We start from the raw sequence: 25,617 nt of genomic DNA, 5'->3' as shown, positions 1-25,617 counted from the left end.
GCTGCCAAGGCCAAGGCAGCCGCGCCTTCAGGGTGGCCGCTCGGCGGCGTGCGGTGGACAGCTCCCTGTCCCCCACCCCGGCTCCTAGGGTGCTGGCCCCTCCCCTCCCCTCCCCCCCCTCCCTCTCCCGACTCCCTCCCGATCCGCGCTGAGTCACGCTGGAGCAGAGGACTAAGGGATCGGGGAGCTGCGGCCCGCGCTGCTGGAGCTCCAGGTGAGGTCTTGGGGAGGGGAGCGGGGCTGAGGAGCCCCCCAGGGACGGGTAAGGTGGGGAGGACGCCCCTATATCCCGCCCCGCCCCGCCACTTTCCGGCTCCGGAAGAGCCTGCGTAGTGCGAGTAAGTGAAACAACCGTGTCCACTCGGGTGGGAGGTGGGCAAGGTCTCCGTTGCTTGTTTCCACAGGATCTGCCCCGGGCAGCGCGGGTTAGAGGCCGAACTTGAACCCGGGGCTCCTGGGCTCTCCCTCTATGGCGCTGGCCAGCGGTGCGGGGTCCCCAGATCACTTCCTTGCCCCGCGCTCCTCCCCGCCCGCCCCGCGCTTACAGCCCCCGGGCAGTGCGGCGGGTCTATGCGGTGGAGTCGGTGCCACGGCCGCCTTTGCTTGGGTCCAGTCAACACGCGGGAGCCGGACGCTCCACGTGCTGCTAAGGACGAAATGGACCCACGTTGCCCGAGTCCACAAGGGGACTTGCAGTGTAATTAGATGCGGATGTGCCCAGATACGGAAGCGTGAACCCCGGCTGCCTGGGGAGCGTTAGGGAAAGCTTCCCAAAGTGACCTCCCATCGATTCCCTTAGTGATCTTGGTGTGCCCATCAGACCGGGCCGTTCACGGACCCGCCTTCTCCTCTGCCTCCTCCACCTCCGGCCCCATCGGCTGCGAGTCTTCCCTCCCTTCAAGACTCAGCTCGAGGCACTAGGTTTGAAGGACTAAGTGAAGAGGGAGAGCGATCCGGGAAGGGGGCACAGCCCGGGCAAAGGTACCGAAGTGGGAGATGAGATTTCCTGTTGGCCCGTTTGACCAGCTTGAGTAGGGGTTGTTATAAAAGTTCCCTCTGGGCGTCTAATCTGCCACCCCAGCGTTCCTCAAATTCGTCCCTTTGCCTCAGTTCCCCCGGCCACCATCCTGGGTGAGCTCCCCTTCGCCTCTCACCTGGAAGGCTGCTCTCTAATTGGTGCCAGTACCTGGCACAAAGCAATCCAATTGATTTATGTGCCTATAATACGCCTCGGGCAGGGCTGTTCTTTTTGCTTGTATTTGTATGCCCAGGGCTTAGAACCTTGCCTGGCACATAATAAGCATTCCATAAATGCTTTTTGACTTGAGCCTTGAACGAAACAAAGGAGAGAGTGCATTCCAGGCCTTGGGTACAGCCTCTACAAAGGCCTGGAGGCAGGAGACAAAGGGTTAGTGGCCCAGGATGTATCTTTTCAGAGATCGCGGATGGATCTTCCACATCTTTTATAGAAGGGAGACTGTGAAAATAATTCAGTTCAGCCAGCATTTAAGTTTCTACTGTGTGCTGAGTTGATTAAAAAAGCTGACACAAAATGAATTGCCTAACTCCTTCAATGACTCAGTATGCTATCCTGGGGAAAGCAGCAGTGAAAACCAAGAGTAAACAATTTCCATGGCCATCCCTCGTGGGCGTCTTGGCCGAAGGGAAGGCTGCATTTTGTTAGGAATATCCAGAAGCTCTCTACTTCCTTGTGAAGCACAAATAACGCATTGGTGGCTTTCGGAGTGCAGCCAAAGTTCATGATTCCTGGAATTGCAGACTGGGCAGAGACTTCCCAGAGAGCATCCAGGCCAGTCCTTCCATAGGATTCTTTTCTTGAATCTTCCTCATGGGTGGTTTTCCCAGCCTCAGTCTGGATACCTCCTGTTGGATCCTGAGGCCCGTGCCCTGGGAATGGTAGTGACTCTGATGTCACACATAGGGAAGCACATAGAGTCACAGAACGGTCATGGAACATTAGAGCTGGGAGGGACCTTAGAATCTAGAATGCCAAAGATAGAAGAGACTTTGAGCCCAGAGCCCAACGTGTTGCACCTGGGAGGGGCCATAGAACCTGGGAGGGTCCTTAGAACATAGAAGGTTAGGGCTACGAGGGAATCTTGGAGAAGATTTGGTGGCCCAGGACTTGATCTGTGTTGGTAAGCAGAATGCGCTCTTAGCACCCAGTTCAACTCAGTGCCCTTGGAGAGTTTGGCCTTTGTCTGCTTGATTAGATTTGGGTGTCCTTGGTGCCTCCTTGCCTTAGGGGAGGGCTTAGTTTAGTGACGTGTCTGGGACAGCAGAGGCTTTTAGACCACGTGGATTTAAGTCACCTCTGTGACAATTCTCGGTACCGTGGGTGAGTCGCATGTGTAACTCACGCTGACCCTGAAAAAGATATAAGCCAAGGGCTTACTTCCTCTTCCTTGGAGCTGTTACCCACAGCAGCGGGCCAGCCCTTGTTCTGAGCTCCCGGGCTGAACCTAGATGTCAGTAACTATGAATCTGTATTGGGTCTGTCTGTTGATGTTTGTAATTTGTTTGTATTTGCTCTGAAGTTCAGGGTGCTGGCTTTTTCCCCTGAACTAAGTGAATGGTATTTGTATGCTGAATTAAAGTGAGCTTGTTAACCCCTTAACGTTGCTTTCCTTAGTTAAGCGGATCAGAAGAACCAGGGCTTTGGCAGCATTCTTGTTGTTGGGCTTGTATTGGTCTTTCACCCCCACAGCAGCTGCTAGCTGGATTGTTGAAACATGATCATAGATTTCAAAGGGGTCTGTGAATTTGTTTTAAAATATTTTGATAATCGTATTTCAGTAGAGTTAGATTTCTTTGTAATCCTTTGTATTTTATTTTATGCTTTTAAACGGAGGGAGCCATAGTCTTCACAGGACTGCCAGAAGAGGTCCATGAAGAAAAAAAGGAGGGGTGGTTAGGAAACCGGGGTCTTCTGAAGCTCAGAGAGAGGGACTTATCTACAGTCACACAGCTAGTTAGTGTTATGGGAGGCAAGGCTGGATCTCTTAATTTGAAATCCATTGATCTGCCATAGAATGCTGCCTTTAATCTAATTAATCTCTGTTCACCCCCCTCACATCAGGAGGCAAGTTCTTTGAGGCCAGGTGCTAGTTTCCTTTGTCTTCACTTTGTCTTTTATCTTTGCACAGTACCAGGCACATAGTAAATGCTTACTCACCTTTTTGCTGTTTGATTGGCACTGAAGCCCTAATTTGTCAGCAGAAGGAAGAGAGGATGGCTTGGAGGTATCAGCCAGCATTTATTAATTGTGTCCTGTGTTCCAGGCACAGTGCTAAAGCGTTGGTGGTACAGAGATGATCAAGAGGCATTTATTAAGCACCTAGTGTATGTCAGGTACTGTGCTCAGCTTTGGGAGATGGATGTACAAAGAACAAAACAACCCCTACTTACCGTCAACCAAGGCATAGAAAGGCTGGGCCTAGGAGCCAGGCCTGTGTCTGTGCCAGCCAGGGGGCACCTGAAGTCACTGGGAGTTAATGATCCTTGGGGAGTGTGCTCTCACCCTTTGGCCCATGGATCCCACTGCTGGGCACACCCTGCAAAAGGAAGTCAGAGATGGATAGAAAGGGCCATCTCCAAACATTCCTAAGAGCATTGTTTGTGGAAGCAAAGTGTGGGAAACGCATTTACTGGGGCATATCTGAGCAAACAGCGGTCACAGAATACTTTTGTGCTGCGATCGATCATACGTTCACAGCCCGGAGGGACCTCAGAGGCCGTCTGGTCCAGCGTCCTCGTTTTACAGATGAGTAAACCGAGACCTCTAGAACAGAATCTCTTTAATGCATTCTGCCCGTGGGTTCTGCTTTACTTGGGTGGGTCCATTGTGGGGGTGGGGTGGGGTGGAAGACAATGATGGCCATAAATTAATCCTGAGACGGCAGTAAAAACTTGTCGAACCAAAGTCCGACGTCCAGGTCAGCTCTGGAGGATGGTTACTGTCTCCCCCGGGGGCTGCTAGCTTTTGCCCTGTAGTTGAGCTCAGCCTGGCAGTGGGTGGATGGGGAAATCCATTCCTTGTTGGATGTGAAAATGTAGTTGCTGAAATGTTGGGTGTTGAAATAGGAGTGAAAGCCATTTTCAGGCCACAGCTGAGGCAGAATCAAGGGGTGCGAGGGACCTCAGAGGCCATCCGTCTAATCCAGCCCCTGTGCCTTTGATGGAGCGGGGAAGCCGAGATCCAGACAGAGGAAGTCTATCCGGCTAGACTCTGGCTGCCGAGGTCCCTTCTGACGCCATGATTCTCTGGAGGAGCCGGTTTTGAACCATCAACTGCCTGTGGTATTTTAGAGGAAGAGATAGGAGAGAAAAAGGTGGGAAGGTAGGGGGAATCTTGATGGCTGGAGTATGGCCCCGATAATACACAGTTTACATATGTTCTATTAGATTTATATTGGACAGTTTTTGTCTTCCTTTGTACCCCTGGCACACACGCAGTAGGTACTTAATAAATGCTTGTTGGTTGACTGAATAACCAACTGACTGTTTAAAGGCCTTGTTTTGGACTCTACACAGTGTTGGTTTCCAGGTTGGTAGAACGAGAGGCCTTTTCTCAGGCATCTCTGCCACTCATGGTTTTTGGTCAGGTTGTTTCCCAGTTCTTTTTGTGACCCTTTGCCTTCTCATGCGGGGTCTCCTTAGATTTTGCCCCAGACTTTATGAGTTTTCCAAGAAACAAAGACTTCTTAGCTCAGTTGACCGGCATGGCCCATGACTTGCTTCAAGGGCTCAGTTTTGGCTTGGAAATATGGGAGCTTAGTGTGGTGACCCCAGCCCAGCTCACTGTAGGCCCTGGCCTCCACTTCCAGAGGCCTCCGTTTCTTTATCTGTAAATAAGTGTCACCTTATACCTTTATAGTCCTGATCAGTGAGAATTGATGCTCAAAGATAAACCTGTAAGGTTCAGGACCTTGGCTGTACTATCCCTACTAAGGCAGGAAGGGGAAGTCAGATGTTTGCATTCAACTGGATAAATGTTGGTTGAGCATTGGGTGGATTTTGCGCATTGATTGACCTCAAGACCAGGGAAGGCTCATGTCCAGACCAAGAAAAATGCAAGCCTCTGTGTTAGAGGTTGAATGAAACAGTCCCACAGTTCTGACTTTGTGGCCATTGGGCCTCGTCCTGCCCAGGATTCAGAAGGCTTAGGGATGCCCAGTGCTACAAAGCACGCTGGTAGGCTTGTCCCCGATCATTTCCTTTTTTGAAAATATGTTTTATTGATAGTTTTTTATATAGTTGACATTTCCTAATAATTCCTCTTATTTGCCCTCCCGCACTAAGTGAAACGTCCCTTTTGACAAAGAAATAGAATTAAGTAAAACACATCAGCATGTTGGCTGTCTAGCAGCATGTGCCATATTTTGTACCTGTAGTCCGCCACCTCTCTGCCTGGTTGTCAGGGTTTTACCTTCACCTTCCTGACTTGTTCAGCTAAGCAGCACTGCCCCCTCCCCAGGCCCATCTCATCCTGTGGGGCCCAGTTAGCCCGATGGGCCTGCCTTTAGGACCAGCTGGATTGGCTCATGTCTGAATCTTTGTCTGTCTACCTTCCTTGGGGGTGTCAAGGCCAGGATGGGATCCCAGGTCTCCGTGGATGCGTCTGTGCACGTAGTGATTGTTGGAGGCGGCTTCGGTGGGATCGCGGCTGCCAGCCAGCTTCAGTCCTGGGGTGTCCCCTTCACACTGGTGGACATGAGAGATGCTTTCCATCACAACGTGGGAGCTCTCCGAGCCTCTGTAGAGAGTGGTAATTTCCTCTTTTTTGGTGGGGGAGCATGTAGCTAGACAGTGGCTGAACTGCAGCTCAAACCCAGACCTCCTATTCTTGGTCTTAGGGATCCCTTTACTTTTTCTGAGTCTGTCCAAAGCTTTCTAATTCTACGAGCTGGCTGAGAGTAAGGGGGAGGAGGGGTAGAGGGGCAGGGCAGGGGCTCATGCCAGGAGGGGACACAGAGGGGAAAAGGGCAAAGGAAAAAAAAACTGCCCAATTTTGCCTCTTTCAATATTTTACTCAGAGCTGTCCTGGGCTTAAGTGCTTTTAAAAAATGCCCTTACTCAAAGAAAGAGGATATTTCCCATGTTGTAGAAAGGGCATGGGACACTCCCTAGCAGTATGACCCTGGGCTAGTCACAGCCTTTGTGTTTCCTGTCCTGTAAGATGGAGGTAATGATGGTTTCATTCTTTAGCTCACAGCCTGTTGGAGGAAAGCCCTTTGTCCACCCTCTGGTGCTAGAGACTGTAAGATTCTTTGGTTAAGGCTCGTTCCAGGGTGGGCTTGGTCTGCCTTCCCTTCAGCCCTGTTCTGGGTTCTTTGAGGGCAGCCGCAGTGCCCCTTGCCTCACTAAATGTTTACACCCCAGGATTTGCCAAGAAGACGTTCATTTCATTTACAAAGACCTTTGGGGACAGCTTCCGGCAGGACCTGGTGGTGGGACTGGACCTGGAAAACCAGAAGGTCCTGCTCCAGAGGGGTGAGGTAAGTGTGGCCTGGGGCAGGGCACAAGAGGGCTGGTTTGGAGAAGCTTGTCCCCAAAGGGCAGGTTGAACTTAACATCTTCACTGACTCTCCTGTAGCCCCAAAGGGCAAACTAAGGGACATCCCCTCTGACCCTCCCATGGCCCCAAAGGGCAGATGGAGGCTGGACATCTCCTCTGATCCTCTTGTGGCCCCAAAGGGCAGGCTAAGGCTGAACATCTTCACTGACCCTCCCATGGCCCCAAAGGGCAGATGAAGGATGGACATCCCCTCTGATCCTTCCATGGCCCCAAAGGGCAGATGAAGCCTGGACATCCCCTCTGATCCTCTTGTGGCTCCAAAGGTCAGGCTAAGACCAAACAACATTGATGACCCTCCCGTGGCTCCAAAGGGCAGACTAAGGCTGAACATCTTCACTGACCCTCCCATGGCCCCAAAGGGCAGGTGAAGGCTGGACAGCCCCTCTGATCCTCCCATGGCAGGTGGGGTTTCCTACCCTTTTAACCATTCAGGTCACCCAAGTCTGGACAGGCTAGCTCCTCTTAAGCTCTTGTTAATGGAGCACTTCCCGAACAAGGGTGAGTTTCTGGCTTGCTATGGAGGACGTAGACATGTGAGATAGTTTCTTGCCCTCATGGAGCTTGCAATCTAATATGAATGAACTCGGATCCAATCCATTTCTGCATCCTAACCTTTTCTGAAGCTCTTTCCCTGCTTTGCCTGCTACATCCCCCGGCCCTTGGCTTCTCTTCCCTCGGGAGTGATAGAGACTTGCCTCAGGTGAGTGGCAGGACCCTTTTCAGAGATGAGGATGGGAAGAAATTCATTTTCTCAAATCTGGCCTCTGACACTCCCTAGCTGGTGGGTCTCTTAGCCTCTATTTGCCCCAGCTGTGAAATGGAGATAATGTGAGCCCCTACCAGCTAGGGTAGGTGTGAGGATCATACGAGATGATTCGTTACAGTGCTTGGCACATAGTAGGTGCTATGCACAGCTGCCTCCTCCCCTCCCCTTCATTATTCTAAGCAGACTTCTGCTTTTTTCATCCATCCCTCGCAGGCCCTTTCCTACTCCCATCTCATCCTGGCTACCGGCAGCAGCGGGCCCTTCCCAGGGAAGTTTAACCAGATTTTAGACCTGCAGTCAGCCGTTGAGGCCTACGAAGTGATGGTGAAGCAGGTGAGATGGGTGGGTCCCTGAGTATTGAGGAAGGTGGAGCTGGGAGTGAGGGGGCCTGGCTGGGGAGCCATGCGGGAGGGGGAGTTGTGTTTAGGACTCCCTTTAGTCCACCCCATACCCCCTTTTTATTCGCCTTAGTCTCCATCTGTTGGAGGTGTTTTAGAGGGAATTCTCAGGCATGCACCGATTAGATTAGATTAGATGGCCTTTGAGGTCCCTTACACCTGTGACATCCATGAACAGAAGACTGCAGAGGTGGAGATGTTGTATCTTCTCTCCCTTCCCCGCTTTCCTGTTTTTTTTTTCTTGTTCAAAACTTTAAAAACAAGACTTCCCAGCCCCCTAGCAGAAGCCTCTCTTTTAACAAATCCATATAGTCCAGCAAAACAAATCAGCACGTTGTCTGTGTCTGAAAATGTATGCTTCATTCTGCCTCTGTAGCCCACCGCCTCTCTAGCCCACCGCCTCTCTGCTGACAGGCATGTTTGGTCACCTGTGAAGTCATCACTGGATGCTGTGTTGATGGGATTTCTGAAGCCCTTCAAAGTTTTCCATTATATTTGTTTCCGTCAGCCGGGGCTTACCTTCCATAGCTAGAGTTAACAACACTTTGGTCCTCGTTTCTGAAATAAAGCATTTTGAAGAGGTGCCAAGGTACCTTCCTTTTGGTAATTAACTCCCAAGAGGGCTGGATGTGACATTATGAACCCTGGGTTCCAAGATACCCACTGCACTTGAGCCGGTCTTTGAAGGAAGCTAGAGATGATGAGGGAAGGCACTCCTGGCGTGGGGGACAGCCAGAGCAAAGACATGGAGATGGGAGATGAGAAACTGCAAGAAGCGCTGTCTGGAATGTAGAGAACATGAAGGGGAGTGAAAAAGCCTTCAGTCTGGAGCCACATTGTAAAGGGCTTTAAATACATTAAGCTAATAATTACACCAATTAATAGTAATTATTCTTGTTATGTTTTGGTTCAGGAGTTGCTCCTTCCAGGATACAGCTGCAGGGGATGAGCTCTCTGTGTAATTTTTCTTTCAGATCCAGAAGTCCCAGCGTGTGGTGGTGGTGGGAGGAGGCTCAGCTGGAGTGGAGATGGCCGCAGAACTTAAAACCGATTATCCGGAGAAAGAGGTACCCTCGGTCACTTGGCCTGGGGCAGGTGGGCAGGCGTGGTCTCCCAGGCATTCTGAGTTTGCAGGAAGGAAGGCGTGAGGGCACTGAGACTGGGGGTGGGGGGAGGAGATGGAAGTTGGGAAGAACGTTGGCAGAAGGGGGATCCTCTAGCATCTCCGAGGCCGCAGTGGGTGCTGGGCTATAGGAATGCCGGCCTGGCCAGAGACGGGCCTGTGTGGCAGCCTGGGCAGAGTCAGGGGGCCGTGTGCCGACCTGGGCACGGCGTGGGGCTGGAGTCAGGAGAAATCCGGGCTCCAGGCCTGGCTCCACTACCAGCCTGTCCTGGGACAAACAGAGGGTCACTCAACCCCCCTTGGCCCAGACAGCTGCTTTAAGGCCACGCTCCTGCCTTCCAGAGGCTCTAAATATCTGTGCTGTCCTGCGGTTCTGGTTTTCACTTTTCACTGGCCAGATTTCCTCCTCGTGTGCCTCCCCCTTCTGTCCCCGATACTGGGTCTCTTTGTACGGGCCTTGCCCATCCTCCCAGGCAAAGTTTTCCCATTTCTGGAATCAGTCAGTGTTTATGAAGCACGTGCCACTGAGGTGCCAGGCGCCTGGCAAAGCCTCGGGGCTGCAGAGGGGAGCAGTGAGGGGCCCTGCCCTCCCAGAGCTGCCACTCCAGTGAGGTTTGCAGTGGCTCGGTCACTTTTCACTTGTGTCCAGTTCTTCATGACCCCATGTGAAGTTCTCTTGGCAAAGACACTGGAGTAGTTTGCCATTTCCTCCAGCTCATTTTACAGATGAGAAAACTGAGGCAAACTGAATTAAATGACTTGCCCAGGGTCTGAGGCTGAATTTGAACTCAGGTCCTCCTGACACCAGGCCCAGTGCAAGGAAAGGAGTTAATGATTGAGAAAGACAAAGGGCTGGTCATATGACTAGAGGGAAGCATAACCTGTGGACACACAAACCCGGTGCACTCTTTATGATGTTGTGTCTGAGCTAGGAAGGCCTTCAGTACATTGGGCAGGCCCTTGTTTTGTGCTTAGAAGAGGCCATGAAGGACGCATGGATGTGCATGGCCTGCAATCTGCATCGAAGGAGGGGGTGGCCGCCTTGGGGAGGTGGCCCTCCTGCCATGTAAATCCTTCGAGTGTTCATACCATGAACGTGGTTAGTGCAAAGAATACTGAACCTTGAGTCTGGACCCCTCAAATCCTCACTTTGCCCTCAGCCAGTTGTGTGACTTTGGGGAAAGAAATCATGTTATTCCTCCGGCTCAGCCGCTCAAGCATTTTTAGAAGCTTTGTTTTTTCTTTTTCTTTTTTTCCTGTTTAAAAAAAATGTGAACTCAGACCCCAGACAGGATGGGCAAACTTTCCATAACAGATCTTGAGCAGAGCAGGCTCGTCCCTGAACTCATGGATCTCTATCACGCAGAGCTTGTTTCTCATTTAGAGTAGATATTAAATTCAGCATATGTTGTCCAAAGCTGTCCTGCTGCCCTCTGACTCCCTCTGTTCCTTCCTCATTTTTTTGCAGGGGGAGGGTGACCCTATCCCTAACAACCCTTCTCTTTGAAACAAAGGATATTAAAAGCTTCGTAACAAATCCTCCCATTGTCCGTGTCCAACGGTGTCTCTCCTGCATCTGGAGCCCGGCCCCTCCCTGCCGCCTCATCACTGAGCCTCTGGTGCTTGCGTGACGAGAGTTCTTAAGTCTCTTAAAGCTTTTTGTCTTTATGGTGCTGCTTCTGTCGATGCTGCTTTCCTGGTTCTGCTCCCCTCCTCTGCATCCGTTCATGTGGATCTCGCCAGTTTCTCTGATGAGGCTCCTTAGGCCAGTTTCTAATGCACAGTGTCATTACCCTGAGACGTTATGGCTCAGCCCATTCCCCAGCGAATGGTCGGCTTTGTTATTACGATAATAATTTGTTATAAATGATTTTGAACATGCGGGTGCTTTTCTTCCTTTGCTCTTGTTCGGGTAGAGGGTACGGGTATCAGCAGAGTGCCTGGCACATAGTAGGCGCTTATTAGATCTTCATTCATTGATGTTGATTGAAGGGCTCTTTCTTCTGTACGGGAAAAGGCTTGGAGCAGATGGCCACTTGTGGCTCCCCCGTGTCCTGGGGGAGCCTGAAGACATCTTGGCTGAAGGCCCTTTGTTGGTTGTCGTCTGCAGGTTACCCTCATTCACTCCAAAGCCCTGCTGGCTGACCCAGAGCTCCTTCCTCGTGTTCGACAGGGGGTGAAAGAGATTCTCCTCGAGAAAGGAGTGGAACTTCTGCTGAGTAGGTGCCCCTGCCTTCCCCTGCGCTCCAGGACCTCCTCCCCACCTCCCACCCAGCCTCTGCCCTTTGCTTCCCGATTCCTTTGGGCGTTTTCCCCTATTCCCAGGCCTTTTAGGATGTTCCTCATTTCTGGAGGTCTCTTGGGTCATCTTGACTTGGGGATAAGAGGTCATCAATCATCATTTGATCCCATTTCAAAAGATGGGACCAATAGGGGCTGGACAAGCCCCTGTTGGGGATGTTTTAGAGCCCACTGAGGCACAGGTCCATCTCCTGTCTGTGGGCAGCTGCAGGACTGAGCCCCTCTCCTGGCCTCTGACTCCACTTAGGCTGTGACTGCTGTGCTGTCTTTTTTCCCTGCATTTTTATCATTGCTAAATCCCGCCCCGCTTTGGACTTAGAAATTCTCCTTTGGTGGGAGGGTCTCTGGGTTTGAGTCTTGGTTTCTGTCCCCGCCTACGTGACCTTGATCTTAAACGTCCTGGGCTCTGGGCTCTTCTTTATAGACGAGGGGCTGCATCCAAAGGTCTTGGAGGTCCCTTACGTCTCCCCATCAATGATGTCACTTGCTCTGGGCAGTGAGCTCCTCCTCTTTCCCTCTCAGACTCTGGGCCCTGCCTCGTATCCAAAAGCCACTGTCCCTCCACAGTCGCCAAAGGGCGGTGTTGGCCAAGTCGGGCTTACTCCTTAGCAACATGACGCCCTTTTGGACAGTTTCAAGATAACTAGGACCATAGATTTAGAGCAGAGAGAGACACCTGAGGCCATCCAGGCAGGTAGTAACAGAGGTGAGATTTGAACCCAGGTCCTCAGATTCCAAAGCCAGCGTGGTTTCCCTAGACCATATGGATCATGGAGAGAGTACAGAACTTTTTGCTTTCCTCTCAACCTGGAGTTTTTAACATTTTTTGTCAGGTTTCACCCCAAACTCTTTTTCAGAATAATATTTTAATTAAATGCATGAAATGAAATACACAGGATTATAAAGGAAATCTATTATACCGAGACGCAATTATCAAAATATTTTGTTTTAAAAGTTCAGGGCCCCCGAGTTAAGACCCTCTGTTCTAAATGTCCGCTCTCGTCCAGCAGATGTTGTTCTTCACTCGTTTTTCAGTCATGTCCGACTCTTGATGGCCCCATTTGGGGTTCTCTTGGCGAGTATACTGGGGTGGTTTGCTATTTCCTTCTCCAGTTCATTTTACAGATGAGGAAACTGAGGCAAACAAGGTGAAGTGAGTTCTCCAGGGTCACACCGCTAGTAAGTGTCTGAGGCCGGATTTGAACTCAGGTCTTCCCGACTCAGGCCCAGCGTTCTATCTACTCTGTCACCTGGCTGTCCTTGTGAATGTGTCTTCCCTACCGATAGATGGGTTCTAACCCTGTCGATAGATGGGCAGGACAGATTCACTGGATGAGAGCGGATGGCCTTGTCTAGCTGCTTTTCACTGACTCATTCACCTCCCTAAGACTTGAGATCTTCGTCCTGTCCTTGTACTGAGATCTCACGTGTGCCCAGGAGACCCTTTGTTCCCACCAGCTTCCTTCTCCAGGATAGGTTGGGTGAGCAAGCTTCTGGGATCCTTTCCAACTCAGAGGGTCTAGGATTCCAAGTTTGTCTTTCCTGTAGCTTGACCGTCCCTGGGAAGGTGTAAATGGAGTCCTCCTGTGCGGCTCGTGGTTAGCGCCTTTTCTAGGGCTGCCCTGCTTCCTCGAGGAGCCTGGTGAAGGTGCCTAGCAGGCTGCCATGGCCTCCTCCCTCCCTAGTGGAGATGGGGCCACGGGATCGTGGGCTTTTTAAAGGCCTGTCATGTTGTGGGAACGCCAGTTTATAGATTCAGAGCCAAAGGGCCCCTTAGTGATGATGGAGTCCAACAGTCAAAGAAACTGAGGCCATGCTCAGCCTGGGATGGTGAGGTCCTTTAGTGAGTGTGTTTCAGCGGTGGGAGGGCTCAGCTTCGTGGCTGTTTGCTTGATTAACTGTGCATGTTTTGCCAGAGTCTTCAAAACCCTCTGCTGCGTGGACGCTGTTACCATCACCATTCTGACTCACGTTAGCTGTGACCCTTAATTTGGTTACTCTTACTCTGAGTAATTCCAACCAGAGAGCACAAGCCGTCTGCTTGTGGGGCGCTCCTTGCCGTGACGAGATTGCACCACCCACTTACCGCTTGTGGGCCGCCAGCCGGACTTTCCTGGCTGGGTCAGCTTGGCCAGAGAGTCTCATAAATCTTAGTCCAGGGCTCCCAAAGGAACTTTATGGGACTTTCAACCAACTGTGTCCCCAGGCCAAGCATCCCGGGCATGTTGTTATCTTGGGCAAGGGATTATGGGAAGAAGTGAGCCTCAGGGAAGTGGAGAGGAACCTGCCAGCTACCCTGGTTCTTGTGGTTCTTGGAAAAAGACCTTTGGGTTTCAGCTGTGTGTGTGTGTGTGTGTGTGTGTGTGTGTGTGTCCTGGCCCCCTAAAGAGCGGGCGCCATCTTGGGCCTCACTCAGAGAGGCAGTGACTTAAACGAGGGTGGGGAGGGCTTGCTGCCCTCTGCCCAGTGGGGTCCCCCAGCAGGCACTGCTCAGTCCATGTTTTAGGGAGGATGTGGATGGGCTGGGTCACAGCCAGGAGGGCGAGGGCCATCCGACGATTGTTGTAGAACAGAAGTCAGCCCCTCAATCACAGATTTAGAGCTGGAAGAGTAAATAAATAGCCAGCTTAAAAAAGAAGGCATTAGGTTCAGCTAAGCATTATGTGCTGGATCCTGGAGGTACAAATACAAAGATATGTGTGTACGCGCACACACACATGTACATACACATGCACACACGCGCACACACATGTACACACAGATACACACATACGCACACGTACACACACATACAGACATACACAGATACATACACATACACACACAGATACACACAGACACAGACACAGACGCACATACACACACATACACACACACGCATACACACACGCATACTCACACACACGCATACACATACACATACACACATGTACACATATACATGCATACACCCTCACACACACATTCACACGCACACATACACGCACATACACACATACTCACACATACATACACATGCACACATGCACAGACATGCACGCACATACACGTACACACACGTACATGCACGTACATGCGCGCACACACACGCGCACATACACACCTACGCACAACTACACACACACATACACACACACAGATACATTTTTTTTTAGGCAGTTGGAGTTAAGTGACTTGCCCAAGGTCACACAGCTAGTGAGTTTCTCTGGTGGGAGTTTGAACTCAGGTCCTCCTGACCCCAGGGCCGGTACTCTGTCCTCGGTACCACCTAGCTGTTCCTCAGGGTACAAATATAAAAACGAAGTTGTCTCTGCCTCCAGGGAGCTTACGCTGTATTAGGGGAGGAGAGTCAAGGTGAGCATTCAATATATACAAAGTTGATGGGAAATAATTTCCCCTTGTGGTGGATGATGGGGTCGGTTAAGGGTAGGCTTCCAGTTGGAGATGCCACTTGAACAGAGCATTGAAGGAAGCTAGGGATTCTCAGAGTTGGAGGGAGGAGGGAGTGCATGGGGGAGAGCTGGTGAAAAGGCTTGGAGGTGGGAGATAGGATGTTGTGTGGTGGGGACAAGGAAGCGTGTGGAGGAGAGTCCTGGGCAGTCAGCCAGGGATACTGGCTTAGAGCCAGGCCATGCTCTCTCTCCCCTACAGTATGTGGGGTCTTCATGCATCTGTCAAGGGCTGTTGTGCAGGAGGAGGGTTAGCTTTGGTCTGCTAGGAGCTTTGGGTGGGAGGTGGAACAAGACACATTTCAGCTTGATGGGGAAGTAAAAACTCCAACAAGCTTCATGAAAATGAAAGTGTGGTGAGGTCATCTCCACTGGCCTCCGCCTAGACCCAGCTGATCACTCTATGGTCATGTTGGGGATGATGTCAGAGACATTTCTTCTCAGGGGAGCATGGGGACCTCTCACCTCTCCTCCAGCCCGGGAGCTAGGATTCTGGGAAGGGCACAGCAGCCTGGGCCCCGTTGGTCCAACCTCCAGATCTAGCCTTGGCCTTTTTCCTATCCCAGAGCTGATGTAGCCGTGGCCCCTTTGAAGAAGCACAGGCCCAGAGCTAGGGATCATGTGTGTTCTGACTTGTCCACAACCCTTCCCTCTCTCCCTCCTTCTTTCCTTCTTCCTTCCTTTCTTTGTTTCCTTCCTTCCTTCCTCCCTCCCTCCCTCCCTTCCTTCCTTCCTTCTTTCATTTTTTTCTCTCTCTGTCTTTCTTTATCTTTTTCTTTCTCTCTCTCTCTTTCTTTCTTTCCTTTCTTCCTTCCTTTTTTCCTTCCCTCCCTCCTTCCTTCCTCCTTCTCTCTCCTTCCACCATTCTTTCTCTTTTCTTCCTCCCCTCCCTTCCTACCTTTCTTCCTTCCCTCCTTCCCTCTCGTTCCACCTTCTTTTTTTTTGTTCCTCCCCCCCCCCTCTCTTCCTTCCTTCCTTCCTTCCTTCTTAAAGTAGCTGCCTTCTGTGATAAATACCAGCTAAGCTGGTCAGAGGCTGATTGGCAGGGAAGGCCACTGGTTCGGGCAGTGACTGGAGTCAGAGGACCTGGATTCAAATCCTGTTTTAATAGTGATTGTTTAGTACCTGTGTGACCTTAGGCAAGTCCTTTAACCCCTGTGGGCCTCAGTTTTCCTCATCTGTAAAATGGGGAGGAGAAAGAACGCCGTCCCTTCCAGCTCCAGATCTGTGGTTCCCCGTTGACAGCTTTTCTGTCTCTGGCCCCAGGTGAGCGAGTGAGCAACCTGGAGGAGCTGCCGGTCAATGAGTGTCATGACAGCATCCAAGTGAAGACGGACAAGGGGACGCAGCTGGTGGCAAACCTGGTGATCGTCTGCAACGGGGTTAAGATCAACTCCTCGGCATACAGCGACGCCCTGGGTAAGTGCAGACCCTCAGGACCCGCCCCTACCCCTCAGACGTGTGCCGGCTGTGTGACCCTGGGCAAGGTCATTACCCCCTGCATGCCTCAGTTTCCCCATATGTCAAATTTGGATAAGAGTAACACCTATGTCCCAGAGTTGTGAGGACCAAAAGACATAATATTTGTAAACCTTAAAGCGCTCCGTAAATGCTGGCTGTTGTCACCATCCTCACCCTTCCAAGTTGTGTTCACAGTGCAGAACTGACAAAGTATTTGAATTTGCACCGTCCAAAGTTAGAATTATGTAAAACATGGTGATTGGTTATCGCCCAATGGAAACGGGCAGCCAGGATTCAAGTAATGCGACCTCTCGGGGTGCAGGCCATGAGTCGCATTAATAGGGACCCAGCTGTGAGTAGATCAGGGGTTCTTAACCTGGGGGCCGTGGCCTTCTTTGTTCGCTTTATATTTTAATGACTATTTTTCAGTATAATTGTAAGCCTAGGTAGTTTATTATTTTTTTAATTTAAAAAATTAGCCTCGTAAGGAGTCCATTGGCTTTACCAGACTGTTAGCGGGGTCCATGACGCACAAAAGGTCAAGGACCCCTGAATGGGCCTGAATGGGCCTGTTGGGTCTCTTGAAAGTGCCGACACATTCTGTGATTCTGGGTTCAAGCGCTAAGAGAGGAGGCCCCCTAGTGGCAGGTGAAGGGAAATGGAAGCTCTGATCTGTCGTGACCCAAATGTGGAGTGATGTGGCCAGGTGTTCTTAATGATAAGATTACTCTCCTGGGATAATTAGAAGCGTGGCTGAGACCCAGGTGAGGACGCTGCGTCCTCGGCTCACTGGGGATTCCAGACGTGCATTTTCCAGTGGTCCAGGCATTCCCGATGGCTGCCGCAGGAGAAGGGGCTCAGAAGGGACCCTGGTTTAGCATGGAGGGCAGAGTGATAACTCCCAGAGAATTCCAGATGTCTTTTGGAGCTGATCTAGTTTGCAGATTTTTCAGAGTTTAAAGGTACTTTTAGGATTGTGAGATTTAGAATTGGGAGGAATTCTGAGAAATCACCACGTCATGGGATCTGAGAATAGCAAGGTCAAAGGGATCTCAGAAGGCATCTAGTCCAACCCCTCTGAGAACAAGAATTGCCACCAAATGGTCATCTACCCGCTGCTGAAAGACCTCCAGGGATGGGGAGCTCATTAACTCCCAAGTCAGGCCATTCTTCTTTGGGGTAGCTCTCATGCTTTCCTCCCTTTTCTTTTGGAGACCCCATGCTTACACGGGAGGCAGCTAGGCGTCACAGTGGATAGATCTCCAGGCCTGGAGTCAGGAAGACCTGAGTTCAAATCTGACCCGTGTGACCCTGGGCGAGTTACTTGATCTCTGCCTACCTCAGTTTCCTCATTTGTAAAACGAGCTGGAGAAATGGCAAACTCCTCTAATATCTTTGCCAAGAACACCCCCAATGGGGTCACGAAGAGTTAGGTGTGACTGAACTACAACAACATGCTTCCACTAGAAGCCAGGGGCCACTCCTGGGTCCAGTCTCCATTATCAGTGCAGTCTGTTGGGCCCGAGAGCTCACCACATTGGCGAGGACACCGGATCAGCCGACCTCACGACTGCAGGCTCCAGTGATCTGCCATCTCCAGCTTCTCTGATGGCAGGCGTGTGCCCCCACACTCGGCATCTTGTGTATCTTGTCCTTTGGGGCGGATCGTAATGTGATTTCATCAGTGTGGGGAGCTCCTGGAGAAGAACTGCCTGGGAAAAGGCGGTTTTTCTACAACTCAACAGACACAGAGAGGTTTGATGACTTGCCCAGGGTCACCCAGCCGGTATTTCTCAGAGGCAGGATTTGAACCTGGGTCTTCCTTGCTCTGGGTCCTTCTTGACTCTTGTTGGCATCCTGTGAATCCCCTATGGAGCATTCCTCCTAAATTCAGGGGCCTTCCCCTAGCTTGGTGGTCATTATATTTGGTGCTGATGCTGCATCCCGTGTCCGGGCGTCACCCTTCATCTAGCTGAATTCTTTTCTGGTCATGCTCTCTTCGGATGTCTTCCATGCTGCTCTTGCTACGTAATTTGTCTTGTGCATACATATTGTCACTGCTGATGTGTTCACACTGCCCATTGCCCTTTGGGTGACTGGCGTGTCCCTTGACTCACAGCCATATACCTTCACTGGGAGAATATTGTGATTATGAAGATGGGATTTTGTTTCAGGGAGAAGCTTGGGATTATCCAGGGTAATGGCCAGTGTCCCAAATGGCGAGTCATCCCTTTCTCTTTTTCCTTTTGAATGAATGAAGTTTACCCAAAGTGTCTGTACTTTTGAACCAGCTCCATAGACTTTCTTTCTATCTAATTATAGATCATAGTCTAGAAATAGACATTCTTCATCCACTTGGTTTTTCCTGCATGGATAGTTAGGATGAAGTCTGAGTTGTTAAGGATTTCATTTAGAACTCTTTAGCATCCTTGGTCATGATGCAGCCAGCAGAACTACACATCTGGAGGACTTCTCCATCTATGAGAAATGTCTGTTTCATTCCTTCACAGCACTAGTGTGCCCCCATGATGCTGGTAAACACCCATATCTCCCTGTTTTATACCTCACTTGATATTAATCATCAGAGGATCACCAAACCAAGTTACTTTTTTTGGTTGCTTCTATCAGGGATTCTTGTCTTAAAATATACATAGGAGGAGACTTGAAGACTGTTTTGTTCTGTGAGAGTAAATGCTTTTTTTAAATTAATTTTTTTTCAAATGAAGACCCATTTTTTCTCTCCCACCTCTCCCCACCTCCAGCTGAGAAATTAAAAAAAGGATGAAACCCCGCTTACACACATGTATAGTCAAGCAAAAAAAAAATTCCTCATTGGCCATGTCCCCCAAATTATGTCTTAATCTCAGCTCTGAGTCTATCAGCTCTCTATTTGAAGGGGGGATATTCCATCATGATTCCTCTGGAATTGGGGTTGGTTATTGTGTTGGTCAGAATGCCCAAGTCTTTTGATTGTTTGTCTTTATGACGATATAAATTATCCTTCTGGTTCTGCTCACTTCCCTCTGCATCGGTTCATACAAATCTTCCCAGGTTTCTCTGAAACCATCCCCTGCATCATTTTTTTTACAGCACCATAGTATTCCATCACATTTCTATGCCAAAGTTCATTCACTGTCCAACTGATGAGCACTCCCTCAGTTTCCCGTTCTTTGCCACCATTAAAAAGAGCTGCCGTAAATATTTTTATAAATATGGGTCCTTTTCCTCTTTCTTTCCTCTCTGTAGGGTAGGCAAAGGGTGAGAACAGTTTAATAGCCCAAATGCTTATTTTTTTTAGTTAACAAACAAGTACATTGAGACTGTGTATATTTTCTACCTTTTAAGTCAATTTCATGACTGTGGAAATGTGGTCTGTTGTGGCATAGTGTTTGTGGGAACTGGCCTGTTCCATTATTCTCCTGTTATGATCAAGGAGACCCTTGATATGAAGATTTTGTGGGGATTAGAAAGGAGGCCTATCGATGAATAGTTATTCATATCTGCTTGTTCGTTTTTGGAGTATTAATAATGTTAGTGATTTTTCCAAGTTTCTTGGTATCTCATTTTTTTCAGATATTTTGAGAATCGATCCCTCAGCACCCTAAAAATTGTGTTACTTTAGTCTCCGTGTATGCACGGTCTGCACTAGCTGCCCTGTCTTTGTTTCTTCTGCTGGCTTTTACTTCCACGTGGTATGATGGGGACTGTTATCTTAGAGTCCAAGAGCGATGTTTTCATTAATGAGAGGGAAAAATTCTTGAAACTGGTAGTTGTTTTCTGTTTTTGACTGTGGCCCTTGTTCCAGTGCCACCATTCACTACGCTTGGGATCATCCGGCTTGATGGGATCTCGTTCCGTGCTTGACTGCTCATAATCTTCCACTATTGTCTGCAGTAAGTGTATAAAATAGGGTTATGTACTAAATTGGAATTGTCGTTGGCTGCTGGAACTCTCGGCACCATGCCCCGTGGAACTTTTTTTCAGTTCAACTTTCTTTGGAAATGGTGATAATCTGGGTCGGTCTGTTCCTTTATCTATTTCTCACTTTGTGTGTGTGCGTGCTATTTAAAAAGGTCAAGGTGGAGTTGTTTTGATTGCACGTCATTTTTAGGCTCCAAGGATTGTATATATTTATTGCTGAAAGTAACCTTAGAAGCCATTTAGTTCAACCTTCTTATACATGAAATTAGCTCAGAGGTTGTGACTTGCCCGAAGTCATGAGGTGACCTTGAATTCAAGGCCTACAACCCCAAAGTCAGTGCTTATATTTTTTTCTCCTGTGCCACACTGTCTCCCTTTTCATATGTATTCTCCTAACTGGCTGGTGTGATCTTTGTGCTAACGAGTCAATGACCAGATGACAGAAACAGCTGATGTGGAAATGACCTACATGTCGGTAACAAGTCACGCTTTCATTTGTCCTGCTTCTTTTTGTTAAGAAAGCATTGATGTTGTAGGCATTAGAGCCTGGGTGTCCCGAGAGCCTTTATTCTCTTTTGTTTGATTCTGAGTCCTATTTTCTGACATTTTTCACTGCCTTCCCCTACTCTTCATTTTTGAGACATTATAGGATGTTAAAATAGATCTCAATTTACTTTGGAGATCTTTATTGAGGTCCTGGCACTTGTACAGCCCAAGACAGTGTCTTTGGCTGCTGTGTCACAGTGTTGACTCATGCTGAGTGTGTGTGTCACTAAAACCCTCCCCTCAAGAAGCTTGCAGTCGATTGGAGAAAATGGAGGGAGGGAGAGAGGGAAGGAGGGAGGGGGAGAGAGAGAGAGAGAGAGAGAGAGAGAGAGAGAGAGAGAGAGAGAGAGAGAGAGAGAGAGAGAGGAGGCAGAGAGAGAGAAGAGAGACAGAGAGAGAGAAGAGGCAGAGAGAAGAGACATAGAGAGGAGACAGAGACAGACAGACAGACAGACACACACACACACACACACACACACACAGAGAGAGAGAGAGAGAGAGAGAAATATAAATTACTTTCTTAAGGCCACACAGGTCAGCAGTTAGCAGAGCTGGCATTTGAACCCTAGTCACTCCCAGTACTCTGGGTTCTTTATTGTTAAGTAGTTGGTTGCCTTTTTCTAAGGCATTGCATGTTTTTAAAAACCTGCTAAGATGCTCAAAAGGAAATAGGAAAATTGACCAGCGGAGTTGTCACATAATGACGTTGATGATGATGATGATAATCCCTGGTAGCAGCAGCTCACATTTCCTCCCAGTGGTCCTGCCGCACTGGCAGGGCAGATGTCATCACCCCCACTTTGTGGACCAGGGAACTGAAGCCCCAGAGAGCTGAAGGGATGGTCCAGGGCTACACACCTCAGGTCTTGTGATTCTGTCTGGCCCTTCTCTTTATTCCATATAAATATTTGCCCACCAGTCAGAATAAGGTGTTTTTGCAAAATTGATGCTTTCCGATTAGCTGCACTTCCCACATGGGAATCAGTGTCATTTTCCAGATGTTGATACCTCTTGCTTCCTTAAGAGAGTTTCTAGGGGTAAGGGCTTTAGACAAAAATCCAGAGGTTTCTCTAAGGATGAGTCTTGAATGCTCATCCTCCTCCCATCCTGAGAGTCGTTAAGATTCAGAGTTAACGATTCTTATTTTGTTCACCAGGTGGTAAAATGGCCAGCAATGGTGCCTTAGTGGTTAACGATTACCTCCAGGTGGAGGGATTTAGTAACATCTATGCCATTGGGGACTGTGCTGATGTGAAGGAACCCAAGATGGCATACCATGCTGGACTACATGCCAAAGTCGCGGTGACTAACATCGTCAACAGTTTGAAACAGACGTCGCTCAAGACCTACAAGCCAGGTAAAAAAGGGGCTCTGGGAGGAGCCTCAGATCACCTTCTGAGAAAGTTTGGTTAGACGTGACTTGATTATAAAGGTGCTTAAACAAATCAGAATTGCTTATGGGCTCTCCATCCTGGGCGGTTTTTAAAAAATGTAATAGGTGGTCACTAGCTTGAGATGGTTACCTTTCCCTTTTGCTTGAGACTGCTAGGAGTCAGAGCCTACGAATGTTAAACACAACTCATTCCTCTTCCTTGTCTGCCTTTTCTAGGTGCCCTGACATTTCTACTGTCTATGGGAAGAAATGATGGCGTGGGTCAGATTAGTGGCTTCTACGTCGGGCGGCTCATGGTGAGGTTCGCCAAGAGCCAGGACCTGTTCGTCTCCTCAAGCTGGAAAAATATGAGGCAGACGGCACCCTCGTAGAGAGTAAGGGGAAGGAAGAAAAGGTAATGAAACCAGTTAATCAGTGGATTTAAAAAAGATGATAAAAAAGATGGACAGAAAGCAACAGATGGACTGAGATATCAGAAGGAAGAAGTTCCTCTCTGTGCTCACGATGCCTGGAATGTATCAACAGGATCACGTGATAGATTGCCGGCATCTCCTCAAGGTGCTATTTGGCACACAAGAAGAAGCGTTAGAAAAATATTTCCTAAAAGGGTCATTTCTGGGTTGGACAAAGCCATTCACTTGCTGGGGACCCAGCCAGCCACCCATGCCCAGCCGATCGCACGGGAAGTGGGCATCCTGAACCATCTGACTAGGGATGGAAAAGCATAAAGTCTGAAGGTGGGCCGTGGGTATTTTGTCATTGGTGTCAGAAAGGAGGGAAGGCAAGGTCAGGGCTCCCGCCTGGAGGTAGTTTTCACAGGGGCCAGACACCTCGTAGGCTGTGTAATCTTGCAGATGCCCAGGAAGGGGGCGAGGACATGCTCTAGGTTCCCATGGCTTTGAAGGTGCATGGTGGAATTCCAGGGCAGGTCATCTGACTGATTCCAGTGGCCTTTTATCACTTTGCCTCCTGTTATACAGGTGGGTTCAGCCCGTCTCCCCTTCTGCAGGCAGACACTGTGCTAGTCTGGGCATTCCTGGGGGGAGACGGGGCTCATCTGCTGGGCAGGCTTCAGGTAGGAGTGGACGTGGCATTTAATTTAGCAGCCAGACTTATGTTCTCCCTAACTTTCCATTAGTGCTTGGCAAGCTGTAAACTTACTGAAATGATGAAACTTTTCCTACTTTTCAGATAAATTTTAGGAGGGTGAAATTCCTTAGGGCCAAATTACCAGCCAGATGAATCCATTTTAACAAAGGATGCTCTCTTCCTTAACGTTCAGATAATTAGGGAACAGTAGTAGTGCACCCTTTGCTAGGTTACTGTAGTACTGCTAGTACCTAAGACTTCCAAAGATTTGTGATTTTTATCCACCTGAGTATTTTTTCCTCACACTGATCCCAACCCTTCCCCATGCCTGCCTGCCTTAGAAAAGTTTGGTGAGTTACTTTGGTCAGAAAGTGCCTCCCCTGGTGGCCAACCTTTTGGGTGAAATGCTGTCTTGATCCTTAGCCCAGGTGGGTCCATTACCATCCCCTCAGACTCAAAGTATTTCCCTTTTTGTAAGACATTCCAGAGCTCTAGTTCTGTTGGGGTAACTTCCTGAGACTCCATGGTCAACTCCACATCTGAGGGAGGCACGGGAGCAGGACTTTGAGGGAGGGATGTTTAATATTAAGAAGCATAGGTCTGCTGATAGCTCACCAGAACGGTTCTTGACGTATTAAACTTACCTTCCTCTGGATGGAGGGACTCTGACCGTACTGGTGGAGCTAAGGGTCAGGCTCGAAGATGAGCCAGCAGCAAAGGTTTGTTGCCAGTCCCGTGCCAGTTCCCCCCAGCAGTTAGTTTTGTTCCCTGGCTGACACTGGGCACCACAAGCCAGGATTCCTCGCTAAGGTGAGGAGTGGAAAGAGTACCGGATTTGGAGTGAAGAGACATGGGATCAAACAGTCTGATTCCCAGCTCTAAATCTCATGTGTTCCTGTAGCAGACTCACCATCAACTTGCTTTAAGGCATTATTATTGACCTGTGTTTTTAGGTGTGATTTTTCCATCCCTCACTTGTCTTTTGGAATCCTTTCTGATGGAGATTAAATTGTAATTGGCTCAAATTCAAAGGAGGCTTCTTGGTTTAGGCTCCTTTTGGTTGCTTCTCTGCCAAAGGCGTGGAGTGCTGGCCTGTTTAAATGGACTTGCTTGGGCCGGTAACTCCTCAGTAACTGCCCCAATCCCTGCACTACTTTGTGGAGGTTCAGAACTGTTCTGAGAGGAGGGTCTGCTTCTTGTCCCCTAATTTCCAGACCTGTAATGTGACCCTTTCCTACCAGAACAGCTGCTCACCTGAGGAGGCATCCCACAATAGAAGCAGGCTCTACCTGAGGTCTGTGGGCCTTAGGTGGCATCTGGTCCAACCCTCCCATTTTATGGATGGGGAGATGGAGACTCAGTGGTCAAACAGCTTGTCCAAGATGGCAGAGAAGACCATTCTACTGATTCTACATCCAGCCCCCTGTGGGTCCCCCCCTTTTTAACCACACTTCACTCCATACAAGGCATGAAAAGGAGGGTAGGTGTCTTTGCTGTACCAATAGACACCTGTAGTTCAAGCTGGTATCTGCTGCTTGGGAGGTAGGAGTCTTCACTGTAGGGCCTAACTCTGGGTCTGGGCTGGCATCGATCCTATACCATTGAAGTGGCAATCTGGGCCCTCACCTCATTCCAGACATGTCAACACAACGAAATGACTTTCCAGTCTTGGGAAATAAAAAATCTGTTGCAATAAAATTGAGTGTCGTAAGAAGGACTCTGGATATCTTTTTGCCGTTTTTTCTTTTTTCCTTAAAAAACAAACAAGCCTGAAGAGAAACATCATCAGAAGTTACAGAGATTATTAGGGGGAGAAAACATATTTGAGAACAGCACCAAGTGAAAAATGTCTTTCAGATTTTTCTCTCCAACATGGAATGTAGACAACAGACAAAGCCAAAGTCATTTGTCACGCCCTCCCCTCTTGAAAAAAGAAAGAGGAACAGAAATTTTTTTTTTTTAAGAATTTTGAAAGTTTTTTTTGCCTGTAAAAGTCAATGCTACAAATCTAAAACAAGGTCTGTCCTGGGAAAATAAGTTCTAAAATGACAAGAAGACACACGCGTAGCGATCCCGGGGAGGGGCCGGGATGATGCGGGACGGAGGATAGTTAAGGTGAATAGAAAATGGGGGTGGGCACTTGTCATGGAGGCCTGGAGTTAGTGACAGCACAAACCGTTCCCCCTCTTCATGTAGGGGAGCGCTCGTTCTCCAGCGAACGGGGCTGCCTCCGCCTCCCACCCTCTCCCTTCCTCATTTTTAATAATCAATGCCCAACTCTCATTCCAAGCTGAATCCTCTTCGGATCCCTATAGAGGGAGAATACAAAGAGGGTCCGGCTGTAGGGGGTTACTTGATGTCCAGCTTGGCCATTTCCTGCACGTAGACGCCGATGCTCTCGCTATCAAAGAGCAGGAAGTAGACGTTCTTCAGGGACGAGGAGCTGGAGTCGTCGAAATGGGCCGAGATGGCCTTGAGGGTCACCTGGGCCGCAGTCTGTTTGGGAAAGCAGTTTCTGCACAAAGAAGAGGAGGAAACACAATCAGCTGGATGCTGCTGGGCTTGTGGATGT

General features: G+C 49.3%; 2 protein-coding genes across 2 annotated transcripts in view; one reads left to right on the top strand and one right to left on the bottom strand.

Annotated features, from left to right (window-relative positions):
• Nucleotides 1–12: 12 nt before the first annotated feature.
• Nucleotides 13–24,769, top strand: AIFM2 (apoptosis inducing factor mitochondria associated 2). The gene is made up of 9 exons (XM_036735431.1): nucleotides 13–214; nucleotides 5,608–5,788; nucleotides 6,403–6,518; nucleotides 7,578–7,697; nucleotides 8,737–8,829; nucleotides 10,996–11,104; nucleotides 15,902–16,054; nucleotides 21,720–21,920; nucleotides 22,173–24,769. The coding sequence occupies exons 2-9, from the start codon at nucleotides 5,614–5,616 to the stop codon at nucleotides 22,325–22,327; spliced, it is 1,122 nt and encodes a 373-aa protein (XP_036591326.1). The 5' UTR covers nucleotides 13–214; nucleotides 5,608–5,613; the 3' UTR covers nucleotides 22,328–24,769.
• Nucleotides 24,770–24,795: 26 nt separating this feature from the next.
• Nucleotides 24,796–25,617, bottom strand: part of LOC118828697 (core histone macro-H2A.2) — a 31,257-nt gene continuing 30,435 nt past the window's right edge. The window contains exon 8 of the mRNA XM_036735521.1: nucleotides 24,796–25,560. Within this exon, the coding sequence (XP_036591416.1) occupies nucleotides 25,395–25,560 (166 nt within the window). The 3' untranslated portion in view covers nucleotides 24,796–25,394. The remainder of the gene's footprint in view (nucleotides 25,561–25,617) is intronic.

The sequence above is a fragment of the Trichosurus vulpecula genome, chromosome 8 (assembly GCF_011100635.1).
Source record: "Trichosurus vulpecula isolate mTriVul1 chromosome 8, mTriVul1.pri, whole genome shotgun sequence".
Classification (NCBI taxonomy): Eukaryota; Metazoa; Chordata; class Mammalia; order Diprotodontia; family Phalangeridae; genus Trichosurus; species Trichosurus vulpecula.
The sequence above is the reverse complement of the archived record's forward strand: the minus strand, read 5'-3'. Positions and strand labels throughout refer to the sequence as shown.

What these genes read in the sequence shown, in the direction of transcription:
- AIFM2 (XM_036735431.1), top strand. Translation starts at nt 5,614, where the DNA reads ATGGGATCCCAGGTCTCCGTGGATGCGTCTGTGCACGTAGTGATTGTT. An exon ending in TCCTGCTCCAGAGGGGTGAG is followed by an intron (nt 6,519 to 7,577) that starts GTAAGTGTGGCC and finishes CATCCCTCGCAG; the next exon opens with GCCCTTTCCTACTCCCATCT. An exon ending in CCGATTATCCGGAGAAAGAG is followed by an intron (nt 8,830 to 10,995) that starts GTACCCTCGGTC and finishes TGTCGTCTGCAG; the next exon opens with GTTACCCTCATTCACTCCAA.